This window comes from Globicephala melas, chromosome 16 (assembly GCF_963455315.2).
Source record: "Globicephala melas chromosome 16, mGloMel1.2, whole genome shotgun sequence".
NCBI classification, from domain to species: domain Eukaryota; kingdom Metazoa; phylum Chordata; class Mammalia; order Artiodactyla; family Delphinidae; genus Globicephala; species Globicephala melas.
In genome coordinates, this window is record NC_083329.1 from 76,784,265 (window position 1) to 76,800,181 (window position 15,917).

The 15,917-nt window shown below is 40.8% G+C and overlaps 1 protein-coding gene across 1 annotated transcript in view; it reads right to left on the reverse strand.

Annotated features, from left to right (window-relative positions):
- MTR (5-methyltetrahydrofolate-homocysteine methyltransferase) overlaps window positions 1-15,917 on the reverse strand; it is a 121,764-nt gene that overhangs the window by 65,589 nt on the left and 40,258 nt on the right. The window contains exons 13-15 of the mRNA XM_060286435.1: window positions 13,593-13,705; window positions 10,229-10,369; window positions 8,891-9,076 (exon numbers count right to left, since the gene is read on the reverse strand). Coding sequence (XP_060142418.1) covers window positions 8,891-9,076; window positions 10,229-10,369; window positions 13,593-13,705 — 440 coding nt within the window. The remainder of the gene's footprint in view (window positions 1-8,890; window positions 9,077-10,228; window positions 10,370-13,592; window positions 13,706-15,917) is intronic.

Here is a 15,917-nt window from a genome sequence, read left to right on the forward strand (position 1 = left end):
ACACCTCAGGCATGGACGTCTTGAGACCAGGCGTGGCTCAGAGCCTATGTTCCTCATATCCGTACCACAAACTCCTACCTCTGAAGGCAATCTGGACAAGTCTCCTTCTTACAAAGTGAGAATTTAAAATATAACTACCTTATAAAGAAAGGTCCAAGGAGATAAATACTCAATCATGGCATCTTAACCAGAGAGGGGTGACCTCTCTATAGTCACTAAAAAGGAGGCCCCTGAAATGCAGAAATATATGTCAGATTTTAACAAAGCTGGGAGAGCGTTAGAGCGGAAACTCTGAGAATCAACTCCTAGGCGTGGGTCAACTACCTTCACCAAGGAAAAAAATAAAGGGCAAACTATTGATTTTGGTTTCCTACAACTATGTGTTTATCATACTATGGTGCATAACCTACTGGAAAATATAAGATATTCAACTCGAAAACAGTGTCAATTTATCTAAATTTTAAAAAGAAGATGTTATGTAATAAAACTCTAAAAAATTACTACCAAGGAAGAAAAAGCCAAAATCACAACAACAAAACAACACAAATACCTAAGAATGTTTTTGAGGTTTCCTATTTAAGAAAAAGTATAAAACTTGATTGAATAGTAACCAGAAAGATATATCATGTTCCTGAATGTCTCCCAGATACCAATTCCTCATTATTTTCTAGGTTAGGATTTATTACATTTTAATCAATATCCTAATGGAGTTTTATTTCTCCATAAATTAGAATATTATGTTCAAATCATTTTAACATAGGAAAATGTGCTGAATATAATGGATCTTTTATAGGATGATATTGATTATTCTTTTACATAGTTTACACACATGCAAACAAAAATAATATAGTCTATTCTACTATGTGATAACTGTATTTCTAAGAAAACTTACATTAGCAAAAATTGCCATAAAAATAATCACTTCAATTAGAAAAGGAGAATTAAATCTGGAGGTGAGTAGTAATAATTCTTCCCATAGAAATTTCAATAATGAAAGTGTTCTTCGTATTTTATATATTATTATATATATTATATATATATATATTTTGTTGTTGTTGTTACTTAGAGTTAAAAGTAACAGCTGATCAAAACTACTAACATAACAAAAAACACAGAAGTGCTTCCTTATATGCCTTCTAATCCAGGCTCGGGGCCAGTCCTCCCTGTCATATCTGGCCTTGACCTTGCAGTTTTCATTGCACTATGGATCACAAACATAAAGCAAAGACAGTCGCCATGTACTGGAACATAAGCACGTTGTCTGTTCCTCTGCTTTGTTTAGTTGCAACAGTGGTCTTCCATTTAAGAGAGCTGTTTTCTCCTTATAACCAGTGGTGTCATCCAAGCAAAGCAAATCTTGGTTCTTACCTGATTGTTACACTCAAAGGTGTTACGAACTCAATTAATAGAAGGAATGCCTTTGCATCAAAATATCTGTATTGCTGATTTCTGAACTATTCAAGTATATGAGTTTTTTACTTTGTTCTTTATAATTTTCAATACTACAATCCTTCAACAAGCATATGTAGGTCTATAATTATATAGAAAAATTACTTTTAATCAGGAAAAGCAGTTTTTGAAAAGGGACCTTTAATCCCACCACCTTTACTCTAACAGCTATTCTCCTTAATAGCATTATCCTCCAATCTTTATCAAATGTGGTTTTTATGTAGTTGCATATACAGTGTCTATATAACTATTGGTTTTTAATTTTTTATTTATATCTTGTAAGCACTGTCATGCTGCTCCATAATCTTCATAATTAATATTGAAATACTCTGGATAATATTACAACAGAATGATAACCTAAGTTATCACTTTCTCTCCAGTTGGGCATTTAGGTTGTTTTATCTTCAATAAAAAGCTGGTGAAAAACCTTGGCATATATAGAATTCTTATGCTGCTGAATGTTTTTATTGGGATACTTTCCCAGAAATGAGATCATTACCTCAAAGGGTATGAACATTTTCATGACTCTCGATAGGCATTATGGGGTCTTTCAAAAGGACTGTCTCAGTTTTTACTATACTTTACAATGAATGAGGCCTTCTGTTTACCACTGCTGTACCAGCACAGATCTTGATCATTTTAAATTTTGCTTTTGCTAACTTAATAAGCACAAAATGTCACTTTAATATTGCTCTAATGTGTGTTTCTCTCATAACTAGCAAGTTAAGAAATTTCCCCTACATTTGCTTTTTATTTGTGGACTCATTCAAATCTAAATTGGGAAAGCTTGTTCTCAGCCAAGATCAAGCACTCTGCAGGGGAGATAACACAGGATTTGGAAGCATGCATCAGTCTTCAAACTAGGCAGACCAGGGCTCCATGACGTCCTAGCCATTTGACCTTGGCTCACTGTAAAATGGGGCAACAGCTACCCCACATGGTTACTACGAGGACTAAATGAGATAAACTCTGCTGGCGGTTTTCAGCCAGAGTATACAGGAGAATCACGTCTAAGGCTTTAAAATTACCGAAGCCAGGTCTCACCCCAGACCACATAAGTCAGAAACTCACGGGTGGAGCCCAGGGGTGTGTATGTGTTTTAACAGCACAGGCAGTGACCACCCTTCCCCATGGGAGTGCTTCTGTTTCACACTTCTGGTAAAGCACCAGTACACGAAGCAAACAACATGCCATTCTCATTCTCAGGGCTGACCTTGCCTCCTGCTTCGCTGAGAAAATAGAAGCAGTCAAACCACACACACCCCCAGCACTCCCAGCCCTGCCTGCTGCTGCTGCGCTGTGAGCACGCTGCCCCACCCCCTGCACACTGGCTGCCAGCCCCTCGACCCACAAGGTCATGGACTGAGCAAGTGCTCCCTTTCTCCTGCGCACCAATTCCTCCCCTTCTCTCTACCAGGTCACTCCCACCAGCTTACAAACACATACTGTCACATCATCTGTCTTCACACACACACACACACACACACACACACACACACCCCCTTTCTTAACCTCATATCCATCTCTGGTTTCCACCCTATTTCTGTTCCCCTTTCTGGCAAAACTCCCCCAAAATGGTTTATACCTGCTGCCCCCAATTCTCCTCTTCTCTCTTGAACCCACTGCGATTAAGCTTTCATCTCCTTGGAAACAGCACAGCAAGATCATAAACTACCCCATTTCTAAATCCAAGGGTAAATTCTTGATCTCCTCCTCCCTGACCTACCCACAGCTCTTTAAAATAGCTCGTCATGCCCTTCCAGAAGTTTTCTTTTCACATGGCTTCCAGGTGAACTCTCCCCTCTGGTTCCTCTCCTACCAAACAGGCCGCTCCTTCCCAAGTTCTTCTGATGGCGTCTCCTCTTCTCCCTGACCACGAAGCACTGTGGCTCCAAGACTCGCTTAGTCCTAGGGCCTCTTCTCTCCTGTCATTCCTTTGGTGAAGTCAGTCTCACTGCTTTAAATATCATCTAGGAAGAAATAATTCCCAAGTAAGGCAATCCTATCTTCAAGCCAGACTTTGCCCATGAAGCCCACACTCATCTCCACAACCACATCCTGAGCACACCACTGGAAACACACAGCCAAAGCGGAACTTCTCCTCGGCCCGTCCCAACAGGAACTTCTCCTCAGCCCGTCCCAGATCGGCTGCTCACTGCCCTCCTACCTCGACACCCAGGCTGAAAAGCTGAATATTATCTGTGACTCCTCCTCCTTTCACGGCTCACAACCAACGCGAAGGCAAATTCTACTGGCTCTACCTTAAAGACACATCTAGAAATGGATGACTCCTCACGTTTTCTGTTGCTCCCGCCTTGGTCCCGGCCACCATCATCCCTCATCTGCGCTACAGCAACAACCTCCAGTGGCTCTGCTTGGCCCCGCAGACCATTCTCCCCGAAGAACAAGAGTGGTTTTGAAACATAAATCGGACCAAGGTCGCTCCTCTGCTCAAAACCCTTCAGCGGCTTCCCAGCTCACTCACAGGAAGAGCCAAAGTGTTAACAGTGGTCTCCAAGGCCCTTCAGGAGATTTGGTGGCTGCCTTTTTTTTTTTTTTTTTTGGCTGCGTTGGGTCTTTGTTGCTGCGCGGGCTTTCTCTAGTTGCAGCGAGCGGGGACTTCTCTTCATTGCGGTGCGCAGGCTTCTCACTGCGGTGGCTTCTCTTGTTGCAGAGCACAGGCTCTAGGCACGCAGGCTTCAGTAGTTGTGGCATGTGGGCTCAGTAGTTGTGGCTCGCGGGCTCTAGAGCACAGGCTCAGTAGTTGCGGCGCACGGGCTAAGTTGCTCTGTGGCATGTGGGATCTTCCCGGACCAGGGATTGAACCTGTGTCCCCTGCATTGGCAGGCAGATTCTTAACCACTGCGCCACCAGGGAAGCCCGCAGCTGCCTTTTTAACCTCAGAACTTCTCAATCTCCTCTTCTCCCCTCTGTTCCGTCCCAAACCATCCTATATAAAAGAGCATCCCCCACCCTCATCCTGGTACTTCTATCACGCTTATCCCTTCCATATCCCTTCAGTGTATTCAGTACCATCCAGGGGTTTGTGTGTGTGTGTGTGTATCTTTATGTTTTTTCATTTCTTATTCCCTTTGCCCCCTAAGAACATAAACTGCACAAGGGCAGGGACTAGGTTTGTTCCCTGCTATCTCCTCAGGGCCTGGCACATACTAGGTGCTCAAGATATATTTGAAGGAATTTGAGAAGACATCTGCCTCCATTAAACAATAACAGGCTGCTATAGAAATTTGAAAAAGAACATTTAGGTAACAAAAAAGAGCTCCTGGAAAAAGCAGACATAAACACAGATGCAGAAATCTCACATAGAGTAGAACAAAATGTCAGCACTGAAAAACAGGAGGGAAAAGATAAGAAAATTAGGCGATCTTTCTAAAACATCCAGTTTCTGAATAATACACAGGCCAAGAGAGGCTAAACAATTCAAGGAAACTTCCTGCAACTGCGGCTCTAAGTTTCCTGACTGACAAGGCCTACTGAGTGCCCAGCACAAGGAATGGCTCATAATCACTAGATTTCAGAATACCATGGACACAGAAGATCAAAGAAGCATCCAGAAAATGAGACAATAAATAGGTTCCACAAAAAGAATCAAGGGTTAGAATAGCACTGGACTTCTTACCAATACCAATGGAAACTAGAAGACAATGGATCAATGAGTTCAAAACATAGAGAAAATAATTTCAAGCTTGTACTCCTATACCCACACAATTGTTAATTAAGTATAAAAGTAGAATAAAGCCGTTTTCAGACATGAAAGGTTTCAAAAATATTTACTGCCATGTCTTCTTTCATAAGAAGCTAACCAGAGGATACAGTTCACTAAATGAGAGATTAAACCAAGAATGAGGAAATTATGAGATCTAAACACCTAAGAGAGAGGTGAGAAGAACTGTCCACATGATGGGGAGGGATATCTTGCAGTGACAGCTGTGCGGCTGGCCCACTGAGCAACCTTTCCAGATTATGTCAGGAGATTTGGAGAGATAATTCTTCAAGAAATTAAAACAACAGTCTACTTAGTGTCTTTGGATACACTGGATATTGGACATTCACACAACTAGGGAACAGTCTGAAAATACATAAGAAGCAAAGCAAATGCAAAGATAGGTATTAACTTCATAGAAAAGAAAGAGGGTGCAGGAAAGGAAAAGGAATCATGGTATACTACATGGCTCAGCTTTTACACAGCTTAATGTAAGTGCCAAAAACAGTTACAACTGAAATTAACTATATTGGAAGGACGGGGGGATTAAAAGTAAAGATGTGTGGAGTGGGGAGTAGAAGATGGAGAAAAAGTTAAATCCTTAGCCAGTATAGAAAGACAACAAATAATAACTAAAACTGTAATTTGAAGTTAAGGAGGTAAATGATACAAGAATCAGCTAACTTGTAAGTGGTTGCCTCTGGGGACCTGGAGGCTTAAGGCTTCTGTTTTTCATAAAAAGAACTATTTGTCTCTTTCACTATCTGCATATACACCTTTGGTAAAAATAAAAATTATGTCAAATGGTCTTACCACACTGAACTAGTAGCGGAAGATGACTAGATACAACTTTTCAGAAGGACAATTTAACGATGTGTGTTAAAATGTCAAATGTGCACACCCTTTGACCCAGCCTTTGACCACTTCTATGAACTAAGAAAATCACTCTACAAGAGGAAAACGGCTGCACGAATTAGTATATTCACTGGCCACTGTTCATCCTACTAAAATTTTATGCAATAATAGACTAAGTAAACCATACATACTGGAATATAATGCAACCATAAAAGATGGAGTTATAATCCATATTTACTAAGACGGGAAGACGTCAACATTTTGTTGAGTCAGGGCAAGAGTTAAAGAACAGCAGTTCATACAAAATCTTCAATTTTCTAGAACCTCTTCTCGTCCCCTAAATGGCCACGTGGCTTTCTCATTTTATTCAGGTTTTCAAACATCTCCCCGTCAGAGGGGCTTTTCAAGACCACCTTCTCTAAAATAGCCAACTCTTCCCTGACAGCCTCACCCTGGATTCTTTCACCCAACCATTTAGCACAGACCCAGATCTCCTGGGTTTGAATCTGAGCACGACAACAGTCAGGTAAAGTCTTTGTGCTTTGGCTTACTCACATGAAATACAAAAATAATAATATATACCCAACATTTATATGTTGGGAAGAAAAACTGATTTAACATGTGAGTGTGCTTGCTTGGTGCAACTAAAGGTTCAATACATGTTTGTTATCAAAATTAACTCTCTTTTGTCCTCTTCTGGACTATGTGAATTTTTTTCATGGAGAAAATACATCTTTTGCACAAAAACAAGACACTTCTGTTAAAAAAGTTTTACTTCAAAAACACGAGAAAACAAAGAAAAGAAAAATAACATATAACCCCACCACTTATCAATTATATAAATAAGAAGTCAATTCAGCTCTACCCTCCAGTTAACAACCAAATTTTTTTCTCTGTTTACAGACACACATATATTCATATAAATCCTTTTTTATTAAATAAAACCAGGATCGTGCCACTTGTTTTTTTGTTTGTTTGTTTGTTTTTTTACTTTACAATATATTTTAGGGACTTCCCTGGTGGTCCAGTAGTTAAGACACTGTGCTTCCCCTGCAGGGAGCACAGGTTTGATCCCTGGTTGGCGAACTAAGATCCTGCATGCCACATGGCGTGGCCAAAATATATATATATACACATATACATAGAGAGAGAGAGACACACACACATATATACAAACATATGTATATGTACATACATATATTCTAGACATGGTTCCATCACCTCATTCTTTCTAACTGCTACACAGTATTCTATATGACATGTAGGCAGATTTAAGTATTCCCCTATTAATGGACATTTAGAGCCTTCTCAATGTTTTGCTACTACAGTGCTACAATGAATATGAACACATACTCAACCTAATAAAGATTCCCAGAAGAAGGCTGAATTATAAGGTATGGATTTTTTTAAATTAATATTTAATCAAATTAAATACGGAAGAGATATGAAAGTATTTATAACATTATAAAACAACAATACAGTAATCACCACACACCCATCACCCAGGTTAAACAATCACTGTGTTTGAAGCCTCCCATCGCCTCTCCCTGATTCTGTGGCACAGAAAACATTGGAGTTGCCATTTCTCAATTTTTCCCCTTTTTTCCTCTATTTGATAAAGGAAACTAATATCTCATTATTGCTTCATTTTTTATTTATAGAAATATAATATAATTATTAGTAAGTATAGTAACTTCTCATAGGTTTATTGGCTATTTGTGTTTCTTTTTCTAAAAATCACTTGTTCTTTTCCTTTGTTCATTCTTCTACTGACTTGATTAGGGCATTTTACTTTCTGATTTATAGAAACTCTTTGCAGAGTAGGGATATTAACGCACTGCTATTACTCATGCTGCAAATAATACCGTATCTTTTGTCATACAAAGTTTTACATTTGTAGGTAAATAAGTCTATCAGTTTTCTTTCTGGCTTCCCAAGTTTCAGTGAATATTTTCTCATATATTCTTTAGATTTTTTTTACATTTAGATCTTTAATTGATGTATATTTTATATTGGGATATGGTGGGAAATGGGGCTCTTTTTCTTCCAAATGCAGAGTCAGTTATTCCAATAGCGTTTACTGAATAATTCCTTTCTCAACTGATGTAAAAACCTTATTGTGTCTTATGTAATTTTCATATATATATATATATATATACACACGCACACACATACATATATATGTATACATATATATATATAAGTATGTATGCACATGTGTGTATGTACTTGTGTATACACACATACACACATGTATATCTACAGGCATACCTCGTTTTACTGGCCTTTATTGCACTTCACAGATACTGCATTTTTACAAATTGAAGCTTTGAGGCAACCCGGCCTCGAGCAATCTATCGACACCATTTTTCCAACAGCATTGCTCACTTCATGTCTCTGTGTCACGTATTAGTAATTCTCGCAATATTTCAAGCTTTTTCATTATTGTTCTACTTGTTATGGTGATCTGTGGTCAGTGATCTTTGATGTTACTACTACAATTCCCTGAAGGCTCAGATGATGGTCAGCATTTTTTAGCAATAAAGTATTTTTAATTAAGGTATGTACATTGTTTTCCTAGACATAATGCTATTGCACACTTAATGGACTACAGTATAGTGTAAACATAATTTTTACATGCACTGGAAAACCAAAAAATTCATGCGACTCACTTTATTGTGATATCTGCTTTATTAGAGTGGCCTGGAACGGAATCCGTGGTATCTCTGAGGTATGCCTCTGTGTGTGTGTATACACACACATATGATATATATGGTAAACACATTTGTTCTGGACTCAGTTCTCTTCCACTGCTCTAAGCCTGTGTAACACAATGGAGCGAGAGCAAAAGAAATCACTCACCTGTCCTTCTTCATCAAAAGCCATAACCACCACAGCAGCTCCAAACTTTTTAATCTTTCTGGCCTTCTCCAAGAAGTCATCCTCTCCCTCCTTCAGGCTGATGCTGTTGACAATGCACTTCCCCTGGCAGCACTTTAACCCAGCTTCAATCACAGCAAAATTGGAAGAGTCGATGCACAAGGGCACCTGAGGTCAGAAGGGTAAGGTGATAACAGAAAGCCTGTAAGTTACCACAAATCCCCTTCCAAGGACCCCCAGATATTCCCTCTTTCTTCCTTAGGGAAACAAGAAACAAATAACAGTAGTGTGACAGAGATACGATTTTAATGTGATTTTAAGCCCTTGTTCCTAAATCCCAAAAGACTTGGAGTAATTCCAGTCTCACAAGAGACCCCATGCATGGGCCAGAAACTGATAACTCAAAAGATCACAGCTAAACATCAGAATGAAAGCACTGAAGTCATTTCACGGGCTCCCCGTCTGATTCAGACTTTGAACAAGTCATTTAGCTTCTCTGCACCTTAAATTCGCAAAATATTTACTCCCAGAGGACCGTGGAGGCTTTTAAGTGAGGAGTTGAAGACAAATGAAGGACAGGTTAATGTCATTCACTGCTTACCACAAGACTTCTAACTTACACATTTGCTGAATGAAGCTTAACAAAAACATGACAGCCCTATCTCTTAAAGCACTATAGGAGGTGTCTTTCAAACAACACCAACAATAAAAACAACTTCAAAAATCACTCCTCATCACAAATTCAATGGTAGAGAAGTGAAGTGAGACTTTTGAAAGTTTTTAGAATCGATCTAAAATTTTTGAAAAGATGGACACAAAAATTAACTTTCATCTTTTAAAGAACAAATGTAAAAGCTGACATTAACACCTTGATTTAATCTTGTTTTATAAGTCTGTCTCACTCTGATAAACCTAAAAGGGTCTCTTCTTCCTGCAATAAGGAAGGATTAACAGAGTTCCCTTGTCTGTGATAGGAAGAGAACTAATGATTCGGTAAGAACAGTAAGTATATCCTTCAGAGACATGAAAAGTTGGTTCTTAGCCTAGCCAGACATCAGAGGAAACTCAGTCAATCCTTGTGACCAACTCCAGAAGCCTTGGAAACAGCCACCCTGAAGTCACATCTCTCTCTAAAGTCTGGTTTCTATCGAAAGGCTGCCATTAAGTGAGAAAACTGACAATCAGAAACCACTGGGCTTTCAACACAGGACAACAGAAAACCAGTGTATGACATGACAGACAAAGGGACAAGTGACAAAGTTAAATGAGCGACAGAGCAGCACATGTAAACTCCCTTGAAGAATCAAGGTTTTGTACAACCTTGGCAATGTCAGGCTCGGAAGCGATGAAGTTGCAGAATCTGGTCATTGCACTTGGTCCATCCAGCATGCCATCATCCATGTTGATATCCAACACCTGGGCTCCCATTTCCACCTGCATTTTGGCAACGCTCAGAGCTTCCTGAGGATGGAATTCAAGGGGAACGAGCATTGGGAGAGGGTGACTAAGAGAAGGCTGACAAATGTAGTCCTTCACCACCCCCAGCAGGCAGTCCTTTTAGATTCCACTAGACTGCCTGGCCAGCACCCCCGACCCTGAGCCTGCTCTCAACCATCTCAGATGAAGCTTTCTTACACATTGCTTCCATCACAGCGGGTCACTCCTCAGAACCCAGCGAAGCTCGACTCTTCCTGCAAAGAGCCTCTAGCCCTCAGCCTGGTGTTCCGGGCCCTCTGGGACCTGCCCCATTTTCTCATGCAACTGAACTTCTCGCCCATCGCCCACTCCCGGCACCCTCCACCCAGCCAAATCTGTTTCCACCTCTGTGTCACACATGATGTTCCCTCTGCTTCCAACACAATCCCCTTCCTTCCTGTACTGTTTAAGATCCAGCTCAAGTCCCATCTCCTCCAAAAAAAGTCCTTAGAGAAACAGTCTGAAACTTATCTAACTCTTCAGTGTTTGCCGAAACACGCAAAGCAGTCATTGTAGGCTGTTGATAGAAGTTACATGAAATATGCGTATAAATAAACTTCTTCTGTGCTAAAAGGATTTTCAAATCCTTTGATACACTATTATACACCGTAAATCTCCAAGGACAAGATACAATACACAGCATTTCCCACTTACGGTCATTTAAGGAATATCATGTAGGATCAGTGTTTCCGAGAACATACTTCGGGAAACACTGCTTATTCCTCAATGACCGGCTGCCTCTAAACATCTGTAACTATTATAAACATTATCACATGGTGTATTACATTATCATTTCCTCACAATTTCACGAGTATTAGCTTATTCTCCGAAGTAGATTTTAAGCGTTTGGAAATCTAGAAAGGTCTTAGGTATCTCCCACTCTCATTTGAACAATACTGGGCAAAAGAGACATGTTCAATAAGGCTTTCTAACTGACTGGTACAGCAGAGACTTTAAGTCTTTGTTGCACACTTCATAGTGTCATAAAATAAGCAGGGGTAAAATCAACTGTAGATTCTGATGTTGTCCTAATTTTTTCTTAGCCAAAGAAACCAAAGAAATTTTTAGCAATCACTGTAAAAGAACAGGCATGAGACACTTTGGCATAGGCCGCAAGGAAAGACCACTCATAATGACACAAGGTTACACAGAGAAAAAGGATCGCAATAAAATTCAGCAAAAAATGTTTTCGGTATCAGCAGTATGTTAAATATTAATACCATAAAGAATAAAAAGAAGTATAAGTCACAGTCCCTGTTCTTGAAGGGCTTTCATCTAGTTGGGGGCATATGATGTAGCACATGAAAAGCTACTGCCATACAACGTACGAGTCAAATGTCCTGCCTAAACACCAGGAAGGGCAAGATCTCTGAAGACTGAAGTGGAGAAAGCTACCTGAGAGGGAGCAGCTTCAGCTGCCCCTGGGAAATGGACTGGAGGGAGCACAGGGGGGATAGCAAGCGACCTGGTTAGACCAGGGGTCAAAAGACACGCAACACAGATGCCAATGCCTGACCTTTCTACATCAGAAGAGCCACAGAATCACAGCTCAGCGGTCCAACCTTCCCAAATAGGCTCCAAGAGATGAAGTGATTTGTTTAAAGGTGTACAAGTTGGGCACAAAGACAGGAATGGACCTTCTCTCAGGTCATTCCCTTAACACAGAGCCTTGAGGGGTCACTAACTATGGGGAACTGGAATCCAGTGAGGAGCCATTCCTCCCCAACCCCCTCCTACTTCCCGGCCTCCTTCCCGTGTCCTCCAAGCCAAGACAGCAGAGCAGTGAAGGGTATGGGCTTTGAGGACTTAGGGTCTCTCATCCACTTGCTCTCAAACAGTAGGCGAGTGGTTTAACCTCCCCCAAGCCTCCAGCTGCACACCTGTAAAATGGGGATAATAGCAGCACCTATCTCACAGGTCTGTAAAGATTACACGAGCAATGCTGTATAGCGCTCAGCACAGTGACTGGCGTATATTCAATAGTAAGACCTTATAAGATGACAGATATCACTCCGACTTGTTTGCTTCTTCCTAAAATGCCGTCTGCCCTCAGTAGCAAATGTATCAAATCTGAGAGCTGAAAGGGACACCACAGAATGGTCTTAAGAATCAAAACAGAAATAGAAATACTGCCAACTGAAGAACCCTAAACAACCATGAAGGGTCATCAGGACTGCAGAAGGGAACAAACAGGAACAAAGGCCTGGAGGCAGAAGCAAGCCTCCTGGAACGTTCAGATGACAAATCAGGATGGAAGGCAGTTTGGTGTCTATGTGGATGATGGTCTAAAGGAGTTTGGGTTTTATCCCATGTGCAAAAAAAGCCACCCCGTGAAAGCTTCTAAACTGGGGAGGACCATGGCAGCAGCACGTGCTGGCTAGGCAGCAGTGGGAACGAAGAGAATAGGACTGACAGGAACTGTCAGGAACCAGGTAACCAGGTCCTACTGACCTACCTGCAGAGGAGATGGCTGAGGGAGGCCACGGAGCGTCATTAACAAGTCCATAAAGGACGATAAATGAGCCCTTTCTTTGTGATTAGAACTAAGTCTGCTTCGATACTGGTTGCTGGAAGATCTATTTCCTAAAGGTTGCAAAGGCTATCATTAAAGCTCAGATCAGGTTCCTCCATTTTTAACTTTGTATTTGCATAAGAAAAACAAATTTGTCCAGATTTTTAGAGTGGGCTCTATTTGGATTAAATTTTGCTCATCCTTACAGTGACCGAGTTTAAGAATCCTATGGTGAAACTACCTTGCAAGCTTTGTGTTTGTTTAGCTTATTTTACAGTGAAAAGAATCAATAATACCACATTAGTCAGTGTCTGATGTGGTCATGAGGAAATGAATAGGAATTGTCTTGGCTTTCCCTTTTCTTGGAAAGATTTGTGAGAAGCCAAAATGAAGCGTATCCTCAAATTTTTAAATGTATTTCACTACTAACAGAAATAGCTAGAACCTGGGTGCCTCCCATCTCATCCCACTTCATACCCTGGATGAATTTTTTTGAAAAATATTGACAAGGGCAGCTATGACTTTTCGAAGCCTCATCCTCCCACCAGCTCTGCCAGCTACAAACACACTCTACCGTTCTTCTCACACTTCCCAGCAGCTCTGCTAATGATTATCAAAGGCAGAGCTGTTTGACTTGCCGTGCTGTCTTAGCCAAAAGCCTGGCAGATGCCTCGAGGGTCTTATTTAGATACTCACTTCATAATTTCCTGTCATGATGAGTTTAGCAAACTTCCTGGATCCTGCAACGTTACAGCGCTCTCCAATGTTAACAAAGTTGGTGTGAGGGCCGATCCTGAAGGGCTCTAGACCTTGAAAGGAGAAGCATTTTGAAAATTTTCTGAAAATGCATGTAACGACATGAGACAGACAGAAAATAAATGTTTTCATGAAAAAGAAAAGAAGTTTCTGTGCCACAGCCCGTCTGACTAGCTAAGGAGACCTAACGTGTAAAAAGGGTCATGGCCATCCCCCCTAGGGATATTTAAACACAACAAAAGGCTCTATGTTTATAACCAGAACTCTCAAAAGAAGAAATATTTCAGGGTTTTAAATTGCAAATTTCTCTCAAGAGCTGAATCATATCAGCTCTGAGAAACAAGGAAAAATTATCATCATATTCTTATGTAACCAAGAGCCTGGGGCAAAAACCATGAAGTTAGAATCTAAGGACTGCTCTACAGCTGTCCATTCAGACATCGGCTTGAAGCCTGATGGAGCAAGCGTTCTTAATCCCACCAACAGTGTGTTTAGAGCTTTATCTCGTCTCTTTGATCCAGAAGCCAAGAACGAGTAACCAGCAAGGCCTAACAGGGTCACGAGGAAGGACCTGGGCTGAGCCCTGGGAGATGGCTGACTCTGGGCAAGCCACCTGGGCTTTCTGCTCCTCCTTCCTTATTTGCAAAGGGACAATATCATCTCCACTATTACAGGCTGATTTAGGGGCAAATATCAGATAATTAATGTGGACACATTACACTGAGGTAAAAAAGCAACATGCAGCATACAGTACCGCTACAGGAAAAGGCCTTTAACTGGTTTTGTTCTACTCATTGTATCTACAGTATTAGGAGCAGAAGTCTTGCTAGATGGTTACAAGCAGGCTCTCGGGAAGCCAGCCTTAGGGTCTGAGCCCTGCACAGCCGACTCAGTGAACACTCTGGGGCACTTCTCGCAGAGCCTCTAAGCTTATAAAATAGAGACAGCAGAAGTATCTGCCTCACAATGTTACTGTAAAAATGAGACTAGGTAACATTGATAAGCGTTATCAAGCTTATAAAATTAGCACCAGCTGTTCTTGTTAATAAAAGGAAATGGCTTTTGAGTCCTTTCCCAAAGCATTGGTTGAGGAAGAAACAGACATGAGGGAGAGGAAAATAATGAAGATAGATAATTACAAAACTATTCCAGGTCTTCTGTTCCCCAACTGGGAAGACTATCACTTTCCAGTTTGGGCTGTGATTTCCTTTCCCATTGGTAACATCCTCACAGCCCCTCCCCTCCATGTCGACCCTTAGTCAGACCCTGGGGTTCCCAGGGAAGACAAGCAGGGCTGCCAGCATTTAAATGGTGAAGAGAACCTGTGGTGTTGCCCTAAAAGTATTTCACACAAAGCATTTCTGATCTATTATGAATGTGAAGTATCTGACACAAAAACTGCATTGTTCTCAGACTTCCCTGGTGGTGCAGTGGTTAAGAATCCGCCTGCCAATGCAGGGACACGGGTTCAAGCCCTGGTCCAGGAAGATCCCACATGCTGCAGAGCAATTAAGCCCGTGCGCCACAACTACTGAGCCTGCGCTCTGGAGCCCGCGAGCCACAACTACTGAGCCCATGTGCTGCAACTACTGAAGCCCAAGCACCTAGAGCCCGTGCTCCACAGCAAGAGAAGCCACTGCACTGCAACGAAAAGTAGTCCCTGCTCTCTGCAACTAGAGAAAGCCTGCGCACAGCAACGAAGACCCAGCGCAGCCAAAAATTAAAAAATAAATAAATAAGTTAAAAAAAATTTACATTGTTCTCAAGTCTGCAATTTATAAAAGAACAATTAAAAAGAGTATATTTGGTGCCATTCTTTTAAAATCTGATTGAAGGTGATTTTTAAAACAATTTAGAAATAGCACATGAAATTCAAATCAGAAGAACGAATTCTTTCATTCTTACACATAAACTCTTTAAAAATCATAACTAAATGGTTCTTTCATGTTTCCATTTTGGCAAAGGCTAACAATTTCAACTTAGTCCTTGGCTGAAGTCAATTAATAGCTTTAAGATCTAAGGTTAAAAGAAACTATCCTACCACACCTTTCTCTGACAAAAGCCACTTTTTCAGGGTAGGGAGTGTGTCATAAATCACAAATCCCTCTTCTTCTAATCTCATCCCAGCTTCTAGAGTATAAAAGGAAAAAAAGGGTAGCCTGAAGAGGCATATTTCTAACCCAACTTTATTTTCACTCACTGGGAGTAATTCTATACAATATGTTCTGAGTGAGAAAAGTGGGTATTACTTTTGCTGTCACTTTT